The 18,956-nt window shown below is 40.0% G+C and overlaps 1 protein-coding gene across 2 annotated transcripts in view; it reads left to right on the top strand.

The window, feature by feature from the left end:
* Positions 1-123: 123 nt before the first annotated feature.
* Positions 124-18,956, top strand: part of EIF2AK4 (eukaryotic translation initiation factor 2 alpha kinase 4) — a 102,416-nt gene continuing 83,583 nt past the window's right edge. For both annotated transcript variants that reach the window (XM_024732418.1, XM_024732417.1), the window contains exons 1-3: positions 124-289; positions 9,428-9,540; positions 12,437-12,539. In XM_024732418.1, coding sequence (XP_024588186.1) covers positions 146-289; positions 9,428-9,540; positions 12,437-12,539 — 360 coding nt within the window. In that variant the 5' untranslated portion in view covers positions 124-145. The remainder of the gene's footprint in view (positions 290-9,427; positions 9,541-12,436; positions 12,540-18,956) is intronic.

Below are 18,956 nucleotides of genomic sequence, written 5' to 3'. Positions count from 1 at the left end.
TGGCCCCAAGCACGGAGCTCTCCCCATCCCTCACCCCGCCTCCGGCTTGGAGCCCCGCCCCCGGTCCCGCCCCCGGAGCGAAGCCCGCCTAAGGCCCACCCACCTCCGCAAGGCCGCCTTGCCTTGCCTTGCCCACCGCACTACCATGGCAGGGGGCCGCGGGGCCCACGGGCGTGGCCGGGACGAGCCGCCGGAGAGCTACCCACAGCGACAGGACCACGAGCTGCAGGCCCTGGAGGCCATCTACGGCTCCGACTTCCAGGACCTGCGGCCGGACGCGTGCGGAAGGGTAGGAACGTGGCTTGTCTGGTCGGGGCTGGCGTGCTGCGGCCCAGCTCCTCTGGCTCGATCTACCCCGGCCAGGCCCGCCCGGCTCTGCCGGAAACGAACCGCCTACCCCAGCTTAGGATTCTGGAGTCCTTTCATCCCTCGCGATTCCACCCACCCTCACTTTCTGTCCTTGCGGACGCAGCCGCTTGGCGGGTCTCCAGAACCCCCAACTGGGACGAATTCTCTTACAGCCTTTTCCCCCCGTCGGCTCCAGTCTTACCTGGCCCTGTTTCTTATTCCCACTGACGTTCCATAACTTCCCTGCCTCCTTACTGTCCTGCCTTTTTTCCTCCCTGACAGCCCTTGAGTTTGATACAACAGCGCATTCATAGGGACCCACTGCAACTTTGGGAACGCTTTGGGGGCTCTTGCACAGATCTTACTGATGCCTTCAGTCAGAAGTCTTACCTTCCCGTATGTGTTCAAAACTATTAACCATGTAATCCCATTGTACTCCTCAGGCATCCTCCCTGTATTGTGCTGTGTGGAGCAACTTTCCTCTGTACCTTTCTCCAAGGCGCTTAGAGAGTATGGAATACAGTCTTCTTAGCTGTAATGGAGAGGGAGTGTGCTGAGTCCACCCTTTTAAAATGGCATTTGACTTAAAATATTATTTTCCTTTTTGTCTGGAAGTAAGTTAAGGCACATTATAAGCTGCTGATACTGACAGTCTTTCCCTCATTATCCTTGAAGAATTATCTACCAAACTCTTTATAGTATTATTTAAAAAGTATTACCTTCTTTCATCTACCTTTAAATTTATTTATTTTATTTATTTTTGGCTGTGTTGGGTCTTCGCTGCTGCACGCGGGCTTTCCCTAGTTGTGGCGAGTGGGGGCTACTCATTGCGGTGGCTTCTCTTATTGTGGAACATGGGCTCTAGGCGCACCGGCTTCAGTAGTTGCAGCACGTGGGCTCTGTAGTTGTGGCACGTGGGCTCTAGAGCGCGGGCTCAGTAGTTGTGGCACAGGGGCTTAGGTGTTCCACAGCATGTGGGATCTTCCTGGACCAGGGCTTGAACCCATGTCCCTTGCATTGGCAGGTGGATTCTTAACCACTGCGCCACCAGGGAAGCCCCCTTCATCTACCTTTAATTCTGGCATTTTACAACATGTGCCTTATCAGCACAATCGAGATTTTCTCAAGAAATAGGATCTTTGGGAGCTGTCAGGGCAAAACATTTTCCTTCTCACCCAATGTTTTCCTTCCTTCATTAACCTTATTGTTCTAGGTATTGGGAATACAGTCAAGCACAAACCAAACCAAACCCCCTTCCCTCAGGGAGCTTACTTTTCTAGTGCTTAATACCAAGAGTTATTTTTAAGCTGAAATAGTAAAAATGTAAATATTCCCCTTATACAAACTTGTAATAAAATAACAATGTAACTTTCTGGTCTGGTAACTTCTCTGTTCCCAAACATTGAGAACCAGGAATTTGACTCATGAAGCCAAAATACCTGTTGCAAAGTGTACACGGGGGCTCAGTATAAAGTGGCTAAGACTTCATTCAGAGACAGTTTATTTACTTTACACAGCTTAATTATCTGGTCCTAAGACTGCAAGAAAACAGAAAAGAAAAAGGTACTGCTGTAGGTAGGGATACTGATAATCTCAGAATTTATAGCTGGTGGTCTTTATAACAAGATAGTAGAGCAAACAAAATCAAAAACTGTAATAGGTAGGTAGAAAGATTCAGATAGCTGTACCCTGAGGTACATGGGCAAATAGCCTTAACACTTTGCTAGGCAAATAATTGGTGGTCATAAGGATGAATCAGAATGTAGTCATTCAACATAGAGAACAGACTTGTGGTTGCCAAGGAGGGTTGGGTGGGGGAGGGATGGACTTGGAGTTTGGGATTAGTAGATGCAAACTATTACATGTAGAATGGATAAGCAACAGGGTCCTACTGTATAGCACAAGGAACTATATTCAGTATCCTGGGATAAACCATATTGGAAAAGAATATAAAAGATTGTATATATGTGTATAACTGAGTCACTTTGCTGTGCAGCAGAAATTAACACTGTAAATCAACTATACTTCAATAAAAAAAAAGTTTAAAAACGTTTTTTAAAAAAATGTAGTCATTCAACAAATACTTATTACTTGCCACTCTTTAGGGAAAGGTTATGCAAGCCCACAATCCTTTATGCAAAACCCTGAGGCCTGATATGTTTCAGAATTCAGAAGTGTTTGTGTTCATGGCCACATGTGCACATTCCATACTTACCTAATACCTCACTCAGTGTCTGGAGCAGCATGCAGAATCAAACACAACAAACCATGTGAATATTCAAATATTCACACTCAGTGGGATGGATAAAGACTATCAATAGCCTCATGTCAATTCAGGCCAAATTTGTTGCCAGTAAATTCAGCTCAGAATTATTGACCTGAGTAAACTTTAGGTTTTTTAAACATCTGAAGTTTTTTAAACTTCTTTTTGGGGGATGTGTTATAATGTAGATTTTGGTTTAGTAACATATGTACGTTATTTATAAATAACATTTTGGGAGTACATGCTAAAAATTATTTTACATACTAAGTTTGGACACCACTAGTTGAAAATATAATTTCCTCTAGAGTTATAAATTTATTGTTAGCTTAATTGTCTTGGCTAATTTTCTGTCAGCCAAAGGTCTGCTCATTTATAATTTGATAGCTATTGCAAACCTCCCTCCTAAAGCCTTGCTTTTGTCTCTGGGCCCACCGGTAGTGTATGAGTGTTTCTTTTCCTACATCTTCACCAACACTGTAGTGTCAGACTTTTTCATCTTTGCCAGTAGGTAGATGAAACATTTTTACTTCTTTAGTTGTAAATTATGAGGACCACCTTTGTCTGTAAGCCATGAATTTTTTTCTGTGAACTGTTCAATGTTGTTTGGTTTATTTTTACACTCTATTGTCTACTTTCTTATTCATATGTCAGAGCTATTTAGATGTTAATTTATATCTTAAGAAAATTAGCATTTGGGGTCATATATTGCAAATATTTTCCCCTAATTAACCATAATGCATTTTGATATTTAGGTAATTTATGCAATTTTTAAAAACTTTAATATAGTCAAAATGACCTTTTTTTTTTCATTTTATTGTTGTTACATGGTCCCTGTGGTTTGTTTTTTTCCCTGCTCCAGTGTTACCAAAAGAATGAATTCTTCAAGACTTTCTTTTAATTCTTTCATGACTTTGTTTTTAAACTTCCATCAAATAAATATAGAAATAGCTTTTTATTTTTTAAAGTTCTTACCTCTGTCTGAGTATGAATCTAGGCTGCCCACTTTCACCCCCAACTAGCCAGTTAGACTAACACAGATGATTTTTTTCAGTCTTTTCCACTTATTTGAAATGCCACCTTTACATTATATGAGAGTAGGCTGGCTTCATAAGGACAGAGTCTCTGTATTTGTTCACATGTACATGCCTAGTGCCTGGTATAAAGCTCTCAAAAATTTTTTATTAACTGAAATAATTCCCAAATGTATTTGGGTCTATTTAGAAAAAGAGATATGGGGGGAAGTCAGTGATTAAGGCATTTGACATAAAATCTAATTTCTTAGATTTTACTATCATCATTTTTTTTTGCAGGGAGGAGCATCTTCACAGACTTAAAACCAAAGACTTGCCCAGATTATCTAGCTTGCACATGTTACTGTATTTCTAGATTTGTTGTTTTTTCACACAGACTAGTTTCTTCCCCACATTACAGCATGTGAGAATGGAGGCAGGTAAGAAACAAGAGGCCATGCTGAGCAAAGTCTTGCCATCAAAATGTAAGGGGGATGTGATGAGCAGAATCTAGGTAACAATTCTAGACCAAACACCTGAAAGTGGTTTGAATTGTGTAACTTTTCCTTTTATGTGCTGTGGTTAAAAACACATGGCATAAAATATACTAGCTTAACAATTTTTAAGTGTATAGTTCAGTAGTGTCAAGTATATTTACGTGGTTGTGTAAAGAAAAAATTGTGTTAGTATTTTTTTTTAATTGAAGCATAGTTGATTTACGGTGTTGTGCCACTCTCTGCTGTATAGCAAATTGACTCAGTTTTACACATAGATACATTCTTTTTTTAATATTCTTTTCCATTATGGTTTATCCCAGGAGATTGGATATAGTTCCCTGTGCTATACAGTAGGACCGTGTTGTTTAGCCATTCTAAATGTAATAGTTTGCATTTACCAACCCCAAACTCCCAGTCCATCCCTCTCCCTCTTGTGTTAGTATTTTTAATTAATTTCCCAAACCTCATCCTCACTCTGCCTCTCATCTTGTAAACCAGTAAAGTTTAATCGCAGGCTGTCATTAAGCCTCATGCCTTGGAACCAAAAGATTTGCTCCTATGTGGAATGGCTGATAAAATTCTCAGTTTTTTATAGTCTTATCCTTCACTCCAGTACTTTTAACAGAAATAGACACATGCTTACATCAGTTTGTTTTGGGGGGCCTGAGTGTGAGGAACTGCCCAAGAAAACCACATTCAGACTGAGAAACTGGGGTTTCTGCCAGTGTTGGCCGGGCGCTCTTCCAGGTGTTGTGCACTGGGCTGAAAAGAGGGTCCCCGGGCTTCCCTGGTGGCGCAGTGGTTGAGAGTCCGACTGCCGATGCAGGGGACATGGGTTCGTGCCCCGGTCCGGGAAGATCCCACATGCCGCGGAGCGGCTGGGCCCCTGAGCCATGGCCGCTGAGCCTGCGCGTCCGGAGCCTGCGCTCCGTGACGGGAGAGGCCGCGGTGGTGGGAGGCCCACGTACCGCAAAAAAAAAAAAAAAGGGTCCCCTGGGTCAGTGTTCCTCATCCTGTGGGGTGTATTAAGATCCTTGGGTTTTGTTTCTTGCAGAGCTAGTGTTTTTAATTTTTTTAATTCTAGGGGAGATTAGTCCAAATGAGCATTACCTCTCTTATGTTTTAGGACTGAGTTTGTGTTATTCTTTCACTTTTTATACCTTGAAGATTTGTTTGGTTATTTGACGGTACTTCAGGAGAGTCTCCAACTTCATGATCTCATTGAGAAGCAAATTAACTCATCTCTCATTGTAGCGTGCCCTTCTCTCCATGACTACTTACTATGCTGCCTTCATGTCACTTGCATTTTCAGTCTTCAAAACAAATCTTTTTTCTCATGTAGAATTTTGTATACTTTGTAGCTATACATTCTGCATTGTGTTTTCCTCTCATTAGGTGCTCTCAAAAATTTTTGGTTACCCCTTACTTTAAGTTTTTTTACCTACAAATATTCCAGGAATTCATTATTTCCTTGTGCAGGTTAAATCAAAGATTTTATCAACATTGAATTCTAATGACCATTTATCTTCTAAAGGCATGAAGGAGGTCTTACCCAATCCTAATCTTTAGAACATCTTGATTGTTGAACTTTTTAATCAAGTCCTGTTCAGCTCCAGGAGTCCTTGAATGCCCTAATATGAGCTTGGTATCCTAAACATGTTTTGCATAAAAGCATCTTCACATATTGGGAAGCCTCTCAGTTCACTTGAGAGAAGCCTGGCAAATATTCTGTTCTTACCTCTGAAAGCACTGTTCCCTGACTATCTTTATTTATTTTTTTTCCAGTGAGCCTGTACTGGTTAGGATTAGGTTTAGCTATATATGACAGAAAACTTAAAATAACAAAGTTTATTTTTTTACATGTAAAAGTCTGGAGTCTATGGCTTTTTCTGAATTGCTGTTCTACCATCCTTAAAGTGCCCTTTGTGGTCTAAAATGGCTGTCTGACCTCCAGTCATCACATCTGCATTCCAGCCAGCTGGAATGAGAAGGGGATGAAGAAGTTTCATCCCTTTCCTTTGATAAAGTTCACTTCCTGGAAATTGTGTATTATCGTTCTTGCATCTTACTGGCCAGAAATTAATCCAGTAGCCACACTGAGCTGCAAAGGCATCTGGGAAATGTATCCAGCTAAAAAATCAGGGATTCTATTAAAAAGAAATAAAAACCAAGCTTACGTATTTTATATACATAGCTGATTGTGTGATTCATGGTGCCACATGTAAGGTTCATGTTATAAATTTCTATTAGAATTTAATGTTGCTAAGTACTTAATTACCCTTAGAAGAATTTTTATCTTTTTTCTTTTCTGATAATGCCGCATTTCTCTTTTAGCCCTGGCTGCCTGGACATTCCAAGGGAAAGTCAAGGCTCAGTCACAGCAACTCAGGGTTGGCATTAACAAGGGAGGGCTGATGGAAAAGACAGGTTTGGGAGTCAGAATTGGATTTGAAGTCCAGATTTGTTGCTGTGTGTTGGTGGGCAAGAAACTGAAAGTCTGAGCCTGAGCCGCCTTGTCTGTAAAATGTCTGTACAAAGGAGATTGCACCTACCTCGCAAAGTTGGTCAAGTGTCTGGACCATATGTGTATATGTTCCCTCAGCCTCCCCTTTCTCATGATATATAGATAATATAAACTGCCTCAAATCCTTTTTGGAAAAAGCATACATAAATAAAGAAGAATGGAGTATTTGGTGAAAAGCAGCTGGTTGAAAGCATACACAATTTTAGAAGAGCTATCAGATTTCTTCATGTCAAGATTTTCACTTATCTCAATATTCGAAGTATCCCCTGCTCAAGAGGCCTCCCCTGACCTGCCTGTCTGCGTACCTTCTCCTCCTCCATCACTATGTTCCATGACTTGGCTTTGTCTTCTTTACAGCACTCATCACTTTTTGAAAGCATTCATTTGTCTTCTACTCTGTGCCAGCTAGTTGGGTTCGTGTCTGTGTAGATTTGCCTCTGAACTCTCAGTCTCTAGGGCAGCACTCAGAAGGTCATCAGCGCTCAGTGACATTTGAATGAATGGAGGCTACATGGGACATTTCAGGTCACTCCTTAGAAACTTTGAAAAGGAATATGTACTCTGTCTTGGAGGTTTTCGGGGTTTTTGGGAATTTTGTTTATTTTTTTATACAGCAGGTTCTTATTAGTCATCCATTTTATACACATCAGTGTATACATGTCAATCCCAATCTCCCAATTCATCCCACCACCACCACCACTCCCTGCCACATTCCCCCCTTGGTGTCCATACGTTTGTTCTCTACATCTGTGTCTCTATTTCTGCCCTGCAAACTGGTTCATCTGTACCATTTTGTTAGGTTGCACATACATGCGTTAAGATACGATATTTGTTTTTCTCTTTCTGACTTACTTCACTCTGAATGACAGTCTCTAGATCCATCCACATCTCTACAAATGACCCAATTTCATTCCTTTTTATGGCTGAGTATATTCCATTGTATATATGTACCACATCTTCTTTATCCATTCGTCTGTCGATGGGCATTTTAGGTTGCCTCCTTGACCTGGTTATTGTAAATAGAGCTGGAGTGAATATTGTGGTGCATGTGTCTTTTTGAATTATGGTATTCTCTGGGTATATGCTCAGTAGTGGGATTGCTGGGTCATGTGGTAGTTCTATTTTTAGTTTCTTAAGGTTTGTTCCTGATCTTAGAGGAAATGCTTTCTGTTTTTCACTGTTGAGAATGATGTTTGCCGTGGGTTTCTTGTATATGGCCTTTATTATGTTGAGATAGTTTCCCTCTATGCCCACTTTCTGGAGATTTTTTATCATAAATTGGTGTTGAATTTTGTCAGAAGCTTTTTTCTGCATCTATTGAGTGATCATATGGTTTTTCTTCTTCAGTTTGTTAATATGGTGTATCACATTGATTGATTTGCATATACTGAAGAATCCTTGCATCCCTGGGATAAATCCCACTTGATCATGGTGTATGATCTTTTTAATGTGTTGTTGGATTCTGTTTGCTAGTATTTTGTTAAGGATTTTTGCATCTATATTCATCAGTGATATTGGTCTGTAATTTTCTTTTTTTGTAGTATCTTTGTCTGGTTTTGGTATCAGAGTGATGGTGGCCTCATAGAATGAGCTTGTGAGTGTTCCTTCCTCTGCAATTGTTGGAAGAGTTTGAGAAGGATGGGTGTTAGCTCTTCTCTAAATGTTCGATAGAATTCACCTGTGAAGCCATCTGCTCCTGGACTTTTGTTTGTTGGAAGATTTTTAGTCACAGTTTCAATTTCATTACTTCAGTTTAATAGTAATCTTGGTTGTAGGTTCTTCCCTTTCATCACTTTAAGTATATCATGCCACTTCCTTCTGGCTTGTGGAGTTTCTGCTGAGAAACCAGCTGTTAACCTTATGGGAGTTCCCTTTTATGTTATTTGTCATTTTTCCCTTGCTGCTTTCAATAATTTTTCTTTGTCTTTAATTTTTGCCAATTTGATTACTATGTGTTTCAGTGTGTTTCTCCTTGGATTTATCCTGTATGGGACTCACTGCGCTTCCTGGACTTGGGTGGCTATTTCCTTTCCCATGTTAGGGAAGTTTTCGACTATAATCTCTTCAGATATTTTCTCGGGTCCTTTCTCTCTCTCTTCTCCTTCTGGCACCCCTATAATGCGAATGTTGTTGCGTTTAATGTTGTCCCAGAGGTCTCTTAGGCTGTCTTCATTTCTTTTCATTCTTTTTTCTTTATTCTGTTCCGCAGCAGTGAATTCCACCATTCTGTCTTCCAGGTCACTTATCCGTTTTTCTGCCTCAGTTATTCTGCTGTTGATTCCTTCTAGTGTAGTTTTCATTTCAGTTATTGTATTCATCTCCTTTTGTTCTTTAATTCTTCTAGGTCTTTGTTAAACATTTCTTGCATCTTCTCGATCTTTGCCTCCATTCTTTTTCCGAGGTCCTGGATCATGTTCACTATCATTATTCTGAATTCTTTTTCTGGAAGGTTGCCTATCTCCATCTCATTTAGTTGTTTTTCTGGGGTTTTATCTTGTTCCTTCATCTGGTACATAGCCCTCTGCCTTTTCATCTTGTCTGTCTTTCTGTGAATGTGGGTTTTGTTCCACAGGCTGCAGGATTGTCATTCTTCTTGCTTCGGCTGTCTGCACTCCATGTTTTGTTTTTAAACCATGCTTTAGGAAAATGTGACCAACACCTATATAAAATAAAATTATGTGTAATATTTAAAAAGTAGAACTTTGGCTAAAATATTAATAATTTTTATCTTAATCTTTAATGATTGGCTCTCTAGAGAAAAAAAGATTTTCTTTTTCTCTTTTAGGTCAAAGAGCCTCCTGAAATCAGTTTAGTTCTATACCCTCAGGGCTTGACTGGTGAAGAAGTATATGTGAAAGTGGATTTGAGAGTGAAATGCCCACCCACCTATCCAGATGTGTGAGTACATTTAGAAATAGCTTTGATGTGATTTCAGTTCTCTGTTTTGAAAATGTAAGAACAGTTTGAACTTAGTGGTGTTTTCTCCTTCTGCCCCTATTCCATTTAAAATTTTATTTCCTATCACTTGCATTCATCAAAACTACATCAGCAATAGACATTGTCATGAAACCTGTCTCCTGTTAAGTCAGCTTATAGTTAGTAGTCTCTATGGATGGTAATATTTGCTCCATGACTAATGTTTGTTTCCTCTGATATGTTAACTTTTTTTGTTTAACTCTTCATAAACAAGAGGAACAATCTAGAAGAAAAAGATAAAGGTGCAATGACTATAAAAGCCTTGTGGACTTAGTTTTAAAGTATGATAGGCATTAGGACTTAGAGTAGCCTTCCAGGCCAATGGGACCTTTACTTCCTAGAGTAAAGGAGGATTTAGAGTTGCCCTGTTTCTGTGGGGGGACTGCTAACGAGTTTTCAGTGGGCACTCCCACACCCTGCAGGACATGTAACATCACTGGCCTCTACCCACTGATGCCAAGAGAGTTCCCCAGTCAGTGAGACAGCCGAAAACCTCATGTATTTCTAAACTCCCACTGAAGGTGATACTCCCTCTGGCTGAGATTCATTTGTAAAAGAAAAGCATTAGCTATCAGGAATTGAGTATTCTTTTTTCAAAGTACCATGCATATTCCATGTAATCTTTCCCCAGACATTCCATGTGGAAAAGCAGATTGGCCTGGATGATGTTTTGTGGTTTGAGCTTGTTGTGTAGGAAACCAGTGAAGGAACGTGACAAATAAAAGGAAGTCCTGCCTTACACAGTGGGTGGTAAATGTATGGGACTTGTTATCTTAAGAGGTGATAGAGAATGTGAAAATACAGATAGGTCAAGTTGAGTTCCTCAAAGTTAGTAACCCACTTTTTGCCCAACCTCTATGCCTAGAGTAGATATAGTAGGTATTCAGAAAGTTAATTTATGCATTAATTGAAGGGTGATTAATTTTATCAAAGAAAAATAAGACAGTGCCTCTCTAGGTTTTAGTTTTCCTGACACTGTATAGGTGGTGTCTTTTCTGACACCAACAGGGTGTCCAGACAATTCAATTCAATTCTGACACTAAAATTGATAGCTGGGTTAGGGGCTCAGTCCCACAACAAGACTTCAGATGCCAGTTGCAAGTCCCAGTACTTCTGATCAACTGGCTATAAATTTGCAGGTTCCCATAATGCCCATGGTCGATAATTTGCTAGAACAGCTCACAGAACTCAGGAAGGCACTTCACTTACTATTACCGGTTTATTATATAGGATACAACTCAGGACCAGCCAGATGGAAGAGATGCTTAGGCAAGGAATGCGGGGAGGGGCGCAGAACTTCTTTGCCCTCTTGACATTGACTGATGTCCTCTGGGGGGTACACAATCACCCCTGGTTGAGAACCACTACTTTAGAGAACTCGTCAGGTAAATCTTGATGTGTCTACTTGGTAAAAATATTATTTAAGAAACAGCATGCAAATGCTTAACAAAAAGTTAAAAAGTAAACATCATAATATCAGCTACATAAAATTATGAATTATGTAGCAAAGGCATAAAGAGAACACTGGAAATTTTAAAGCAAGTTTAATTAGTGTTGCAGTTGAATTTTTCACCATTTTGTTAATATTGCTATATAATGACTGCTTGATTTTTTTAAAAAAAATTATGTAAGTCTTGACTTGGGGAAACATTCCTATCTTTTGAGATGATATGGGGCAGGAAAACTTTCCTTTTCTGCAAAATAGTCCTTGATGCCACTGTGAGAGAGAGAATCCTGGATTGGCTGGACCACGCATAGACTCAGTAGTCTCTCTCCGATTTCCATCTATCCAACTAGATTGATGATTGTAGCAATCTATCATACTGAAGCATTGAGAGAATCCATAGGTGAGAGAATCCATAGGTGAGAGAATCCATAGGCTTCGCCAAGGTAAAACGCCATGAATTACTCAGAAATGCTTGGTGGGAAGTGATGAATCATCTTCTCTTCAAATGAAGCCTACTGAATCTCAGAGTTGTTATTAGATGTGTATTGGTTGGAAATAAAAGAACCCCAAGGGCTGGTTGTACTTTCCTTGGGTAGAAAGTGTTAACTCTTAGTTGCGCTCTATAGGGATGGAGAGGAGAGTGTGGTAGGCATCCTTGGAAGAGCAGAGTTTGCAGAGTGTGCATGACTAGATTTATGTATGAGTAAGTGAGCTCATTTACAGCAGAATGAGTGCCTGGGACACAGCATGTTGTAGGAATACTAGATAGATCACTGTGGCTCCATCTCACCTAGTATTCTTGTCCTGCTTTATGCCGGAGTGCACTAATGAGCACAGAGCGTCTGGACTCTGGCAGGTGAGCTGTCTGAGTAAACTGACGTTGAGGGGCAAGCCAGGATGGAGCGTTACCATACAAGGGAGCTTATAGTGAAGTTACTAGGCTAGAATCACACACAGAGCTGGAGTGATTTTTTTAAAAGACAGTAGACAGTAATTGATGCTAAAAATTTAAATCAGGTTGTAAAGCTGAAATCACACAGAGGAGTTGGGGAGACCCCTGATCGAGCCCCAATCATGTATGTCTGGTCCTCTGGGGGATCAGGGCACCCGACTGCCCACACTGACGACTAGCCAGCCCACTGCTGCCCCCACAGGCTGCAGGTGCCTCCATGCTGAGTACTGTGTCAACAGAGTTGCTAGGGTAAAGTTAAAATGCTTTTGAGATGAAAAGAAATGTTGCTGGGGATACAGAGAGATTCACAAATGAGGCCCTTATGAAATCCCCAGGCCCCGAGCTTGGAACTTAGCAAATATTAATGCAAATAATCTGTACTTTCTAGAGTAACTCCTTTTTGTTTTTTTCTTTTCCAGAGTCCCTGAAATAGCATTAATGAATGCCAAAGGTCTGTCAAATGAAACTGTTAATTTGTTAAAGTCCCGCCTAGAAGAAGTGGCCAAAAAACATTGTGGCGAGGTATGATTTGTTAAACTGGAATTATGAGAGGATGGTAAAAATCTCGTCATATTCAACAGTGTTTGCCTTCTGGCCTTTTCTTTGGGTTAAAGGCTTTCCCGTTGCACCTCAAATCTAAATTTCACTAGGATGTTTTGGGTTTTATTGGTATCTACAAAGGGGAACATTGCTGTTCGTATTTTTTTAATTAATGGTATTTATGAATTACAAATTGTAGAGTATATATAGATAGTACTGTTGGTTAAGAATTCTTCTGGAAGCACTTTATATGAACGTGGGCATTCTTTTTGCACACTTTGGACCTGACATCATGACCTCATCTTGACTTCAACCTTTATGCTGGAAAATGTTTGCAGACAAGTGATATGTCACCAAACTTTGCCACCTCTCCAATTTTCATATCAGAAAGACTGTTTTCCTTCTCAACAATTAACAATACACTCTCCTCCATCAATGTCCCTTTTATACCTGAGCATTTACACCTAGTTCAGTACTGAGTCTTTTTTAATTCTGTGACATCACAGTCTACATGAGCTCCCCCTTGGGTGGCAGAACTCTCTCTGGAGGGCTACGCTAGGTGACTTCTTAGGGCAGAGTATTACTGTGTGTATTAACTCTGTGTGTATAATTACGGAGAGTATTATTATCTCTTAAATATAATCTATTTCCTCACTTTTGAATAAGATCACTCAGTGTTTTTGCCTAGGTAGCTCATGCTTAACTATCCCATCCTATAAAAATGGAGAAGAGCTAAGTAAGGGCTAACCCTAAGCCTCCATGTCTATGCTGGGCCTCTAGGAAAGTGCCTGGACAGTTTTTTACTTGCATTCTATAACACATTGAGTCACAGCCATCTAAGTTGCGTTTCCAAGAACTTCAGTGATTGTTGTAGTATAGAAAGTGACTGTATGGTAGCCAGGTCATGGAAGCAACCTAAATGCCCATCGACAGACAAATGGATAAAGAAGATGTGGTACATATATACAATGGAATATTACTCAGCCATAAAAAGGAACAAAATTGGATCATTTGTAGAGATGTGGATGGATCTAGAGACTGTCATACAGGGTGAAGTAAGTCAGAAAGAGAAAAACAAATGTTGTATATTAATGCATATATGTGGAACCTAGAAAAATGGTACAGATGAAACGGTTTGCAGGGCAGAAAGGGAGACACAGATATAGAAAACAAACGTATGGACACCAAGTGGGGAAAGTGGCAGGGGGTGGGGGTGGTGTGATGAATTGGGAGATTGGGATTGACATGTATACACTAATATGTATAAAATGGATAGCTAATAAGAACCTGCTGTATAAAAAAATAAATAAAATTCTAAAATTAAAAAAAAAAAGTGATTGTATGAAAAACTGAAACCATTTCCTCTAAGATCAGGAACAAGACAAGGTTGTCCATTCTCACCATTATTATTCAACATAGTTTTGGAGGTTTTAGCCACAGCAGTCAGAGAAGAAAAAGAAATAAAAGGAATACAAATCAGAAAAGAAGTAAAGCTGTTGCTGTTTGCAGATGACATGATACTATACATAGAGAATCCTGAAGATGCTACCAGAAAACTACTAGAGCTAGTCAATGAATTTGGTAGAGTAGCAGGATACAAAATTAATGCACAGAAATCTCTTGCGTTCCTATATACTAATGATGAAATAGCTGGAGGAATCAGGCTCCCGGACTTCAGACTCTACTAAAAAGCTACAGTAATCAAGACAGTATGGTACTGGCACAAAAACAGAAATATAGATCAATGAAACAGGATAGAAAGCCCAGAGATAAACCCATGCACATATGGTCACCTTATTTCTGATAAAGGAGACAAGAATATACAATGGAGAAAAGACAGCCTCTTCAATAAGTGGTGCTGGGAAAACTGGACAGCTACATGTAAAAGAATGAAATTAGAACACTCCCTAACCCCATATACAAAAATAAGCTCAGAATGGATTAAAGACCTAAATGTAAGGCCAGATACTATAAAACTCTTAGAGGAACACATAGGCAGAACACTCTATGACATAAATCACAGCAAGCACCTTTTTGACCCACCTCCTAGAGAAATGGAAATAAAAACAAAAATAAACAAATGGGACCTAATGAAACTTAAAAGCTTTTGCACAGCAAAGGAAACCATAAACAAGATGAAAAGACAACCCTCAGAATAGGAGAAAATACTTGCAAATGAAGCCACTGACAAAGGACTAATCTCCAAAATTTACAAGCAGCTCATGCAGCTCAATATCAAAAAACCAAACAACCCAACCCAAAAATGGGCAGAAGACCTGAATAGACATTTCTCCAAAGAAGATATACAGACTGCCAACAAACAAATGGAAGGATGCTCAACATGACTTATCATTAGAGAAATGCAAATCAAAACCACAATGAGGTATCACCTCACACTAGTCAGAATGGCCATCATCAAAAAATCTAGAAACAGTAAATGCTGGAGAGGGTGTGGAGAAAAGGGAACTCTCTTGCACTGTTGTTGGCAATGTAAATTGATACAGCCACTATGGAGAACAGTATGGAGGTTCCTTAAAAAACTAAACATAGAACTACCATACGACCCAGCAATCCCACTACTGGGCATATACCCTGAGAAAACCATAATTCAAAAAGAGTCATGTACCACAATGTTCATTGCAGCTCTATTTACAATAGCCAGGACATGGAAGCAACCTAAGTGTCCATGGACAGATGAATGGATAAAGAAGATGTGGCACATATATACAATGGAATATTACTGAGTCATAAAAAGAAACGAAATTGAATTATTTGTAGTGAGGTGGATGGACCTAGAGTCTGCATACAGAGTGAAGTAAGTCAGAAAGAGAAAAACAAACACCATATGCTAACACATATATATGGAATTTAAAAACAAAAAACAGGTTCTGAACAGCCTAGGGGCCGGACAGGAATAAAGACACAGACGTAGAGAATGGACTTGAGGACACGGGGAGGGGGAAGGGTAATCTGGGACAAAGTGAGAGAGTGGCGTGGACATATATACACTACCAAATGTAAAATAGATAGCTAGTGGGAAGCAGCCGCATAGCACAGGGAGATCAGCTCGATGCTTTGTGACCACCTAAAGGGGTGGGATAGGGAGGGTGGGGGGTAGACCCAAGAGGGAGGAGATATGGGGATTTATGTATATGTATAACTGATTTACTTTGTTATAAAGCAGAAACTAACACACCATTGTAAAGCAATTATACTCCAATAAAGGTGTTAAAAAAAAGAAAGAAAGAAAGTGATTGTAGCACAGTCTGGACAAAAAAATAGGCCTTGGGAATTATTCCAAAGTTCTTTCTAGTTTAAGTCATTTCTAGTCTAGTCTAATGTCTAGCTGAAAAATAATATGGAGTTATATTGAAAATTCAGCTACAGAATCCACTGGTTTCTTGGATTCATGATTTGTGATTTTTTTGAAAAATTTTTTGCTGTATTTTATTTTATTTTTACAATGCAGTGTTATTAAGTATAATCACTATGCTGTACATTAGATACCCAGAATTTATTTATCTTACAACTGGAGGTTTGTACTCTTTGACCAACATATCTCCCCTTTTCTCCCACCCCCTCGCCCCCGGCCCCTGGTAACCACCATTCTAGTCTCTGTTTCTTTTTTGTTTAAGTTATTATATTTTATTCTATTTATATTAGTTTAATACTTTTTAAATTTAACAAATGAATTAATGTATGTCAATGCTGTCTTACAGGTAGAAAAACCAAAATATCAAACCACCAAATTATATCTTAAGAGTACATGTTTTCTTGGAACTTGAGCCAAAATTGAAAGTTAGGGGTCCCTAACACTCTAGTTACTACCTCTGGCTCCTAGGCCATGCAGACAACAAATACCCCAAAGCTGTTCTACTTTGAAAAACTAATAATTATGTGTAAATACTTTACTTTGTTTATAAGTTCAAGTAAGGAAGTGTTCAGTATTCGGTTCTGTCCGAATTCAGTTATCTATTACCATCTAACAAATTTTCCTAAAATGTAGCAGCTTAAAACAACAGCACTTTTAGTCTTTGTTTCTGTGAGTTCAGCTTTTTTATATTCCACCTGTAAGTGATATCATGCAGTATTTGTCTTTGTCTGACTTGTTTCACTTAACATAATGCCTCAAGGTCCATCTGTGTCTTGCAAACAGGAGGATGTCCTTTTTCATGGCTCAACAATATTCTGGTGTGTGTGTGTATCACATCTTCTTTATTCACTTATTCATTGACACTTAGGTTGTTTCCCTAGCTTGGCTATCGTGAATAATGCTGCAGTAACATGGGAGTACAGATATCTCTTCAAGATCCTTTGTTTTCATTTCCTTTAAATATATACTTAAGTGGGATTGCTGGATCATATGGTATTTCTAAGTTTTTGAGGAACCTACATACTGTTTTACATAGTGGCTGCACCAATTTACATTCTCACCAAGAGTGTACCTGGGTTCCCTTTTCTCCACATCCTCGCCAACACTTGTTATTTGCTGTCTTTTTGATGATAGCCATTTTAACAGGTGTGAGGTGATGACACATTGTGGTTTTGATTTGCATTTCCCTGATGATTAGTGATGTCGAGTATCTTTTCATATGCCTATTGGCCATTTGTATGTCTTCTTTGGAAAAATGTCTGTTGTGTTCCTCTGCCCATTTTTTAATTGGATTGTTTGCGAGTTTTTGGGGGGTTTATTGTTTTGTTTCTTTTGTTTCTTTTTGGCTGCGCTGGGCCTTTGTTGCTGCATGTGGGCTTTCTCTAGTCGCAGCGAGTGGGGGCTACTCTTTGCGGTGCTCGGGCTTCTCACTGTGGTGGCTTCTCTTATTGCGAGGTGTGGGCTCTAGGCACGCGGGCTTCAGTAGTTGTGGCTCATGGGCTCTAGAGCGCAGGCTCAATAGTTGTGGCATGCGGGCTCAGTAGTTGTGGCTTGTGGGCTCTAGAGTGCAGGCTCAGTAGTTGTGGCACACGGGCTTAGTTGCTCTGTGGCATGTGGGATCTTCCCGGACCAGGGATCAAACCCGTGTCCCCTGCACTGGCAGGTGGACTCTTAACCACTGCACCACCAGGGAAGTCCAGATTGTTTGGTTTCTTTTTTTTGCTGCTGAGTTGTATGAGTTCTTTATGTATTTAAATATTGACTCTTTATCAGATATATGATTTGCAAATATCTTCTCCTATTCTATGGGTTACTTTTCATTTGTTGATGGTTTCCTTTGCTGTGCAGCAACTTTTTAATTTGATGTATTCCCACTTGTTTATTTCTGCTTTTGTTGTCCCCCCACCCCCCTGCCTTTTTTGGCTTTATTGTAAATTATACTTTTTATTTTGAGATAATTATAGATTCACATGCAATTGTAAGAAATAATACCAGGAGAGCCCAAGTACCCTTTACTCAGTTTGCCCCAATGGTAACATTTTTGCAAAACTATAGTGTAATATCATAACCAGGACATTGACATTGATACAGTCAAGATACAGAATAGTTTCATCACCACAAGATCCCTAATGTTGCCACCTCCTTACACCCCCATGCCCTCTGTGATACCTGACAACCACTAATCTGTTCTCCATTTCTGTAATTGTCTCATTTCAAGGATGTTATATAAGTAGAGTCACAGTATGTGACCTTTGGGATTTACTCCCCCTCCCCCCACCACTTCAGCATGATTCTGTGGAGACTCATCAGACTGTCACATGTATCAATAGTTGTTACTTTTTATTGCTGAGTAGTATTCCATCTTATAGGTACACCACTGTTTGTTTAGCCATCCACCAGGTGAAAGACAGCTGAATTATTTCCAGTTTGGGGCTATTAAAAATAAAGCTGCTGGGCTTCCCTGATGGCGCAGTGGTTGAGAATCTGCCTGCCCATGCAGGGGACATGGGTTCAAGCCCTGGTCTGGGAAGATCCCACATGCCGCAGAGCAACTAGGCCCGTGAGCCACAACTACTGAGCCTGCGCATCTGGAGCCTGTGCTCCGCAACAAGAGAGGCTGCGACAGTGAGAGGCCCGCGCACCGCGATGAAGAGTGGCCCCCGCTTGCCGCAACTAGAGAAAGCCCTCGCACAGAAACGCAGACCCAACACAGCCAAAAATAAATAAATGTTAATTAATTAAAAATAAAGCTGCTGTAAACATTTATGTACAGCTTTTGGTGTGAACACAAGTTCATTTCTCTGAAATAAATGCTCAGGAGTGCAGCTGTGGGTGTATGGTACCATGTGTTCAGTTTTTTAAGAAACTGCCCAAATTTTCCAGATTAGCTGACCACTTTACATTACTGTCAGCAATATGTGAGTGATCCAGTTTCTCCACATCCGTGTCAGCATTTGATGTTGTCAGTTTTCTATTTTATCCATTCTAATAGAAGTTGTGATGGTTAATTTTATGTGTCTGTTGGC

This window comes from Neophocaena asiaeorientalis, unplaced genomic scaffold (assembly GCF_003031525.2).
Source record: "Neophocaena asiaeorientalis asiaeorientalis breed wild unplaced genomic scaffold, Neophocaena_asiaeorientalis_V1.1 scaffold119, whole genome shotgun sequence".
Lineage (NCBI taxonomy): Eukaryota > Metazoa > Chordata > Mammalia > Artiodactyla > Phocoenidae > Neophocaena > Neophocaena asiaeorientalis.
The sequence above is the reverse complement of the archived record's forward strand: the minus strand, read 5'-3'. Positions and strand labels throughout refer to the sequence as shown.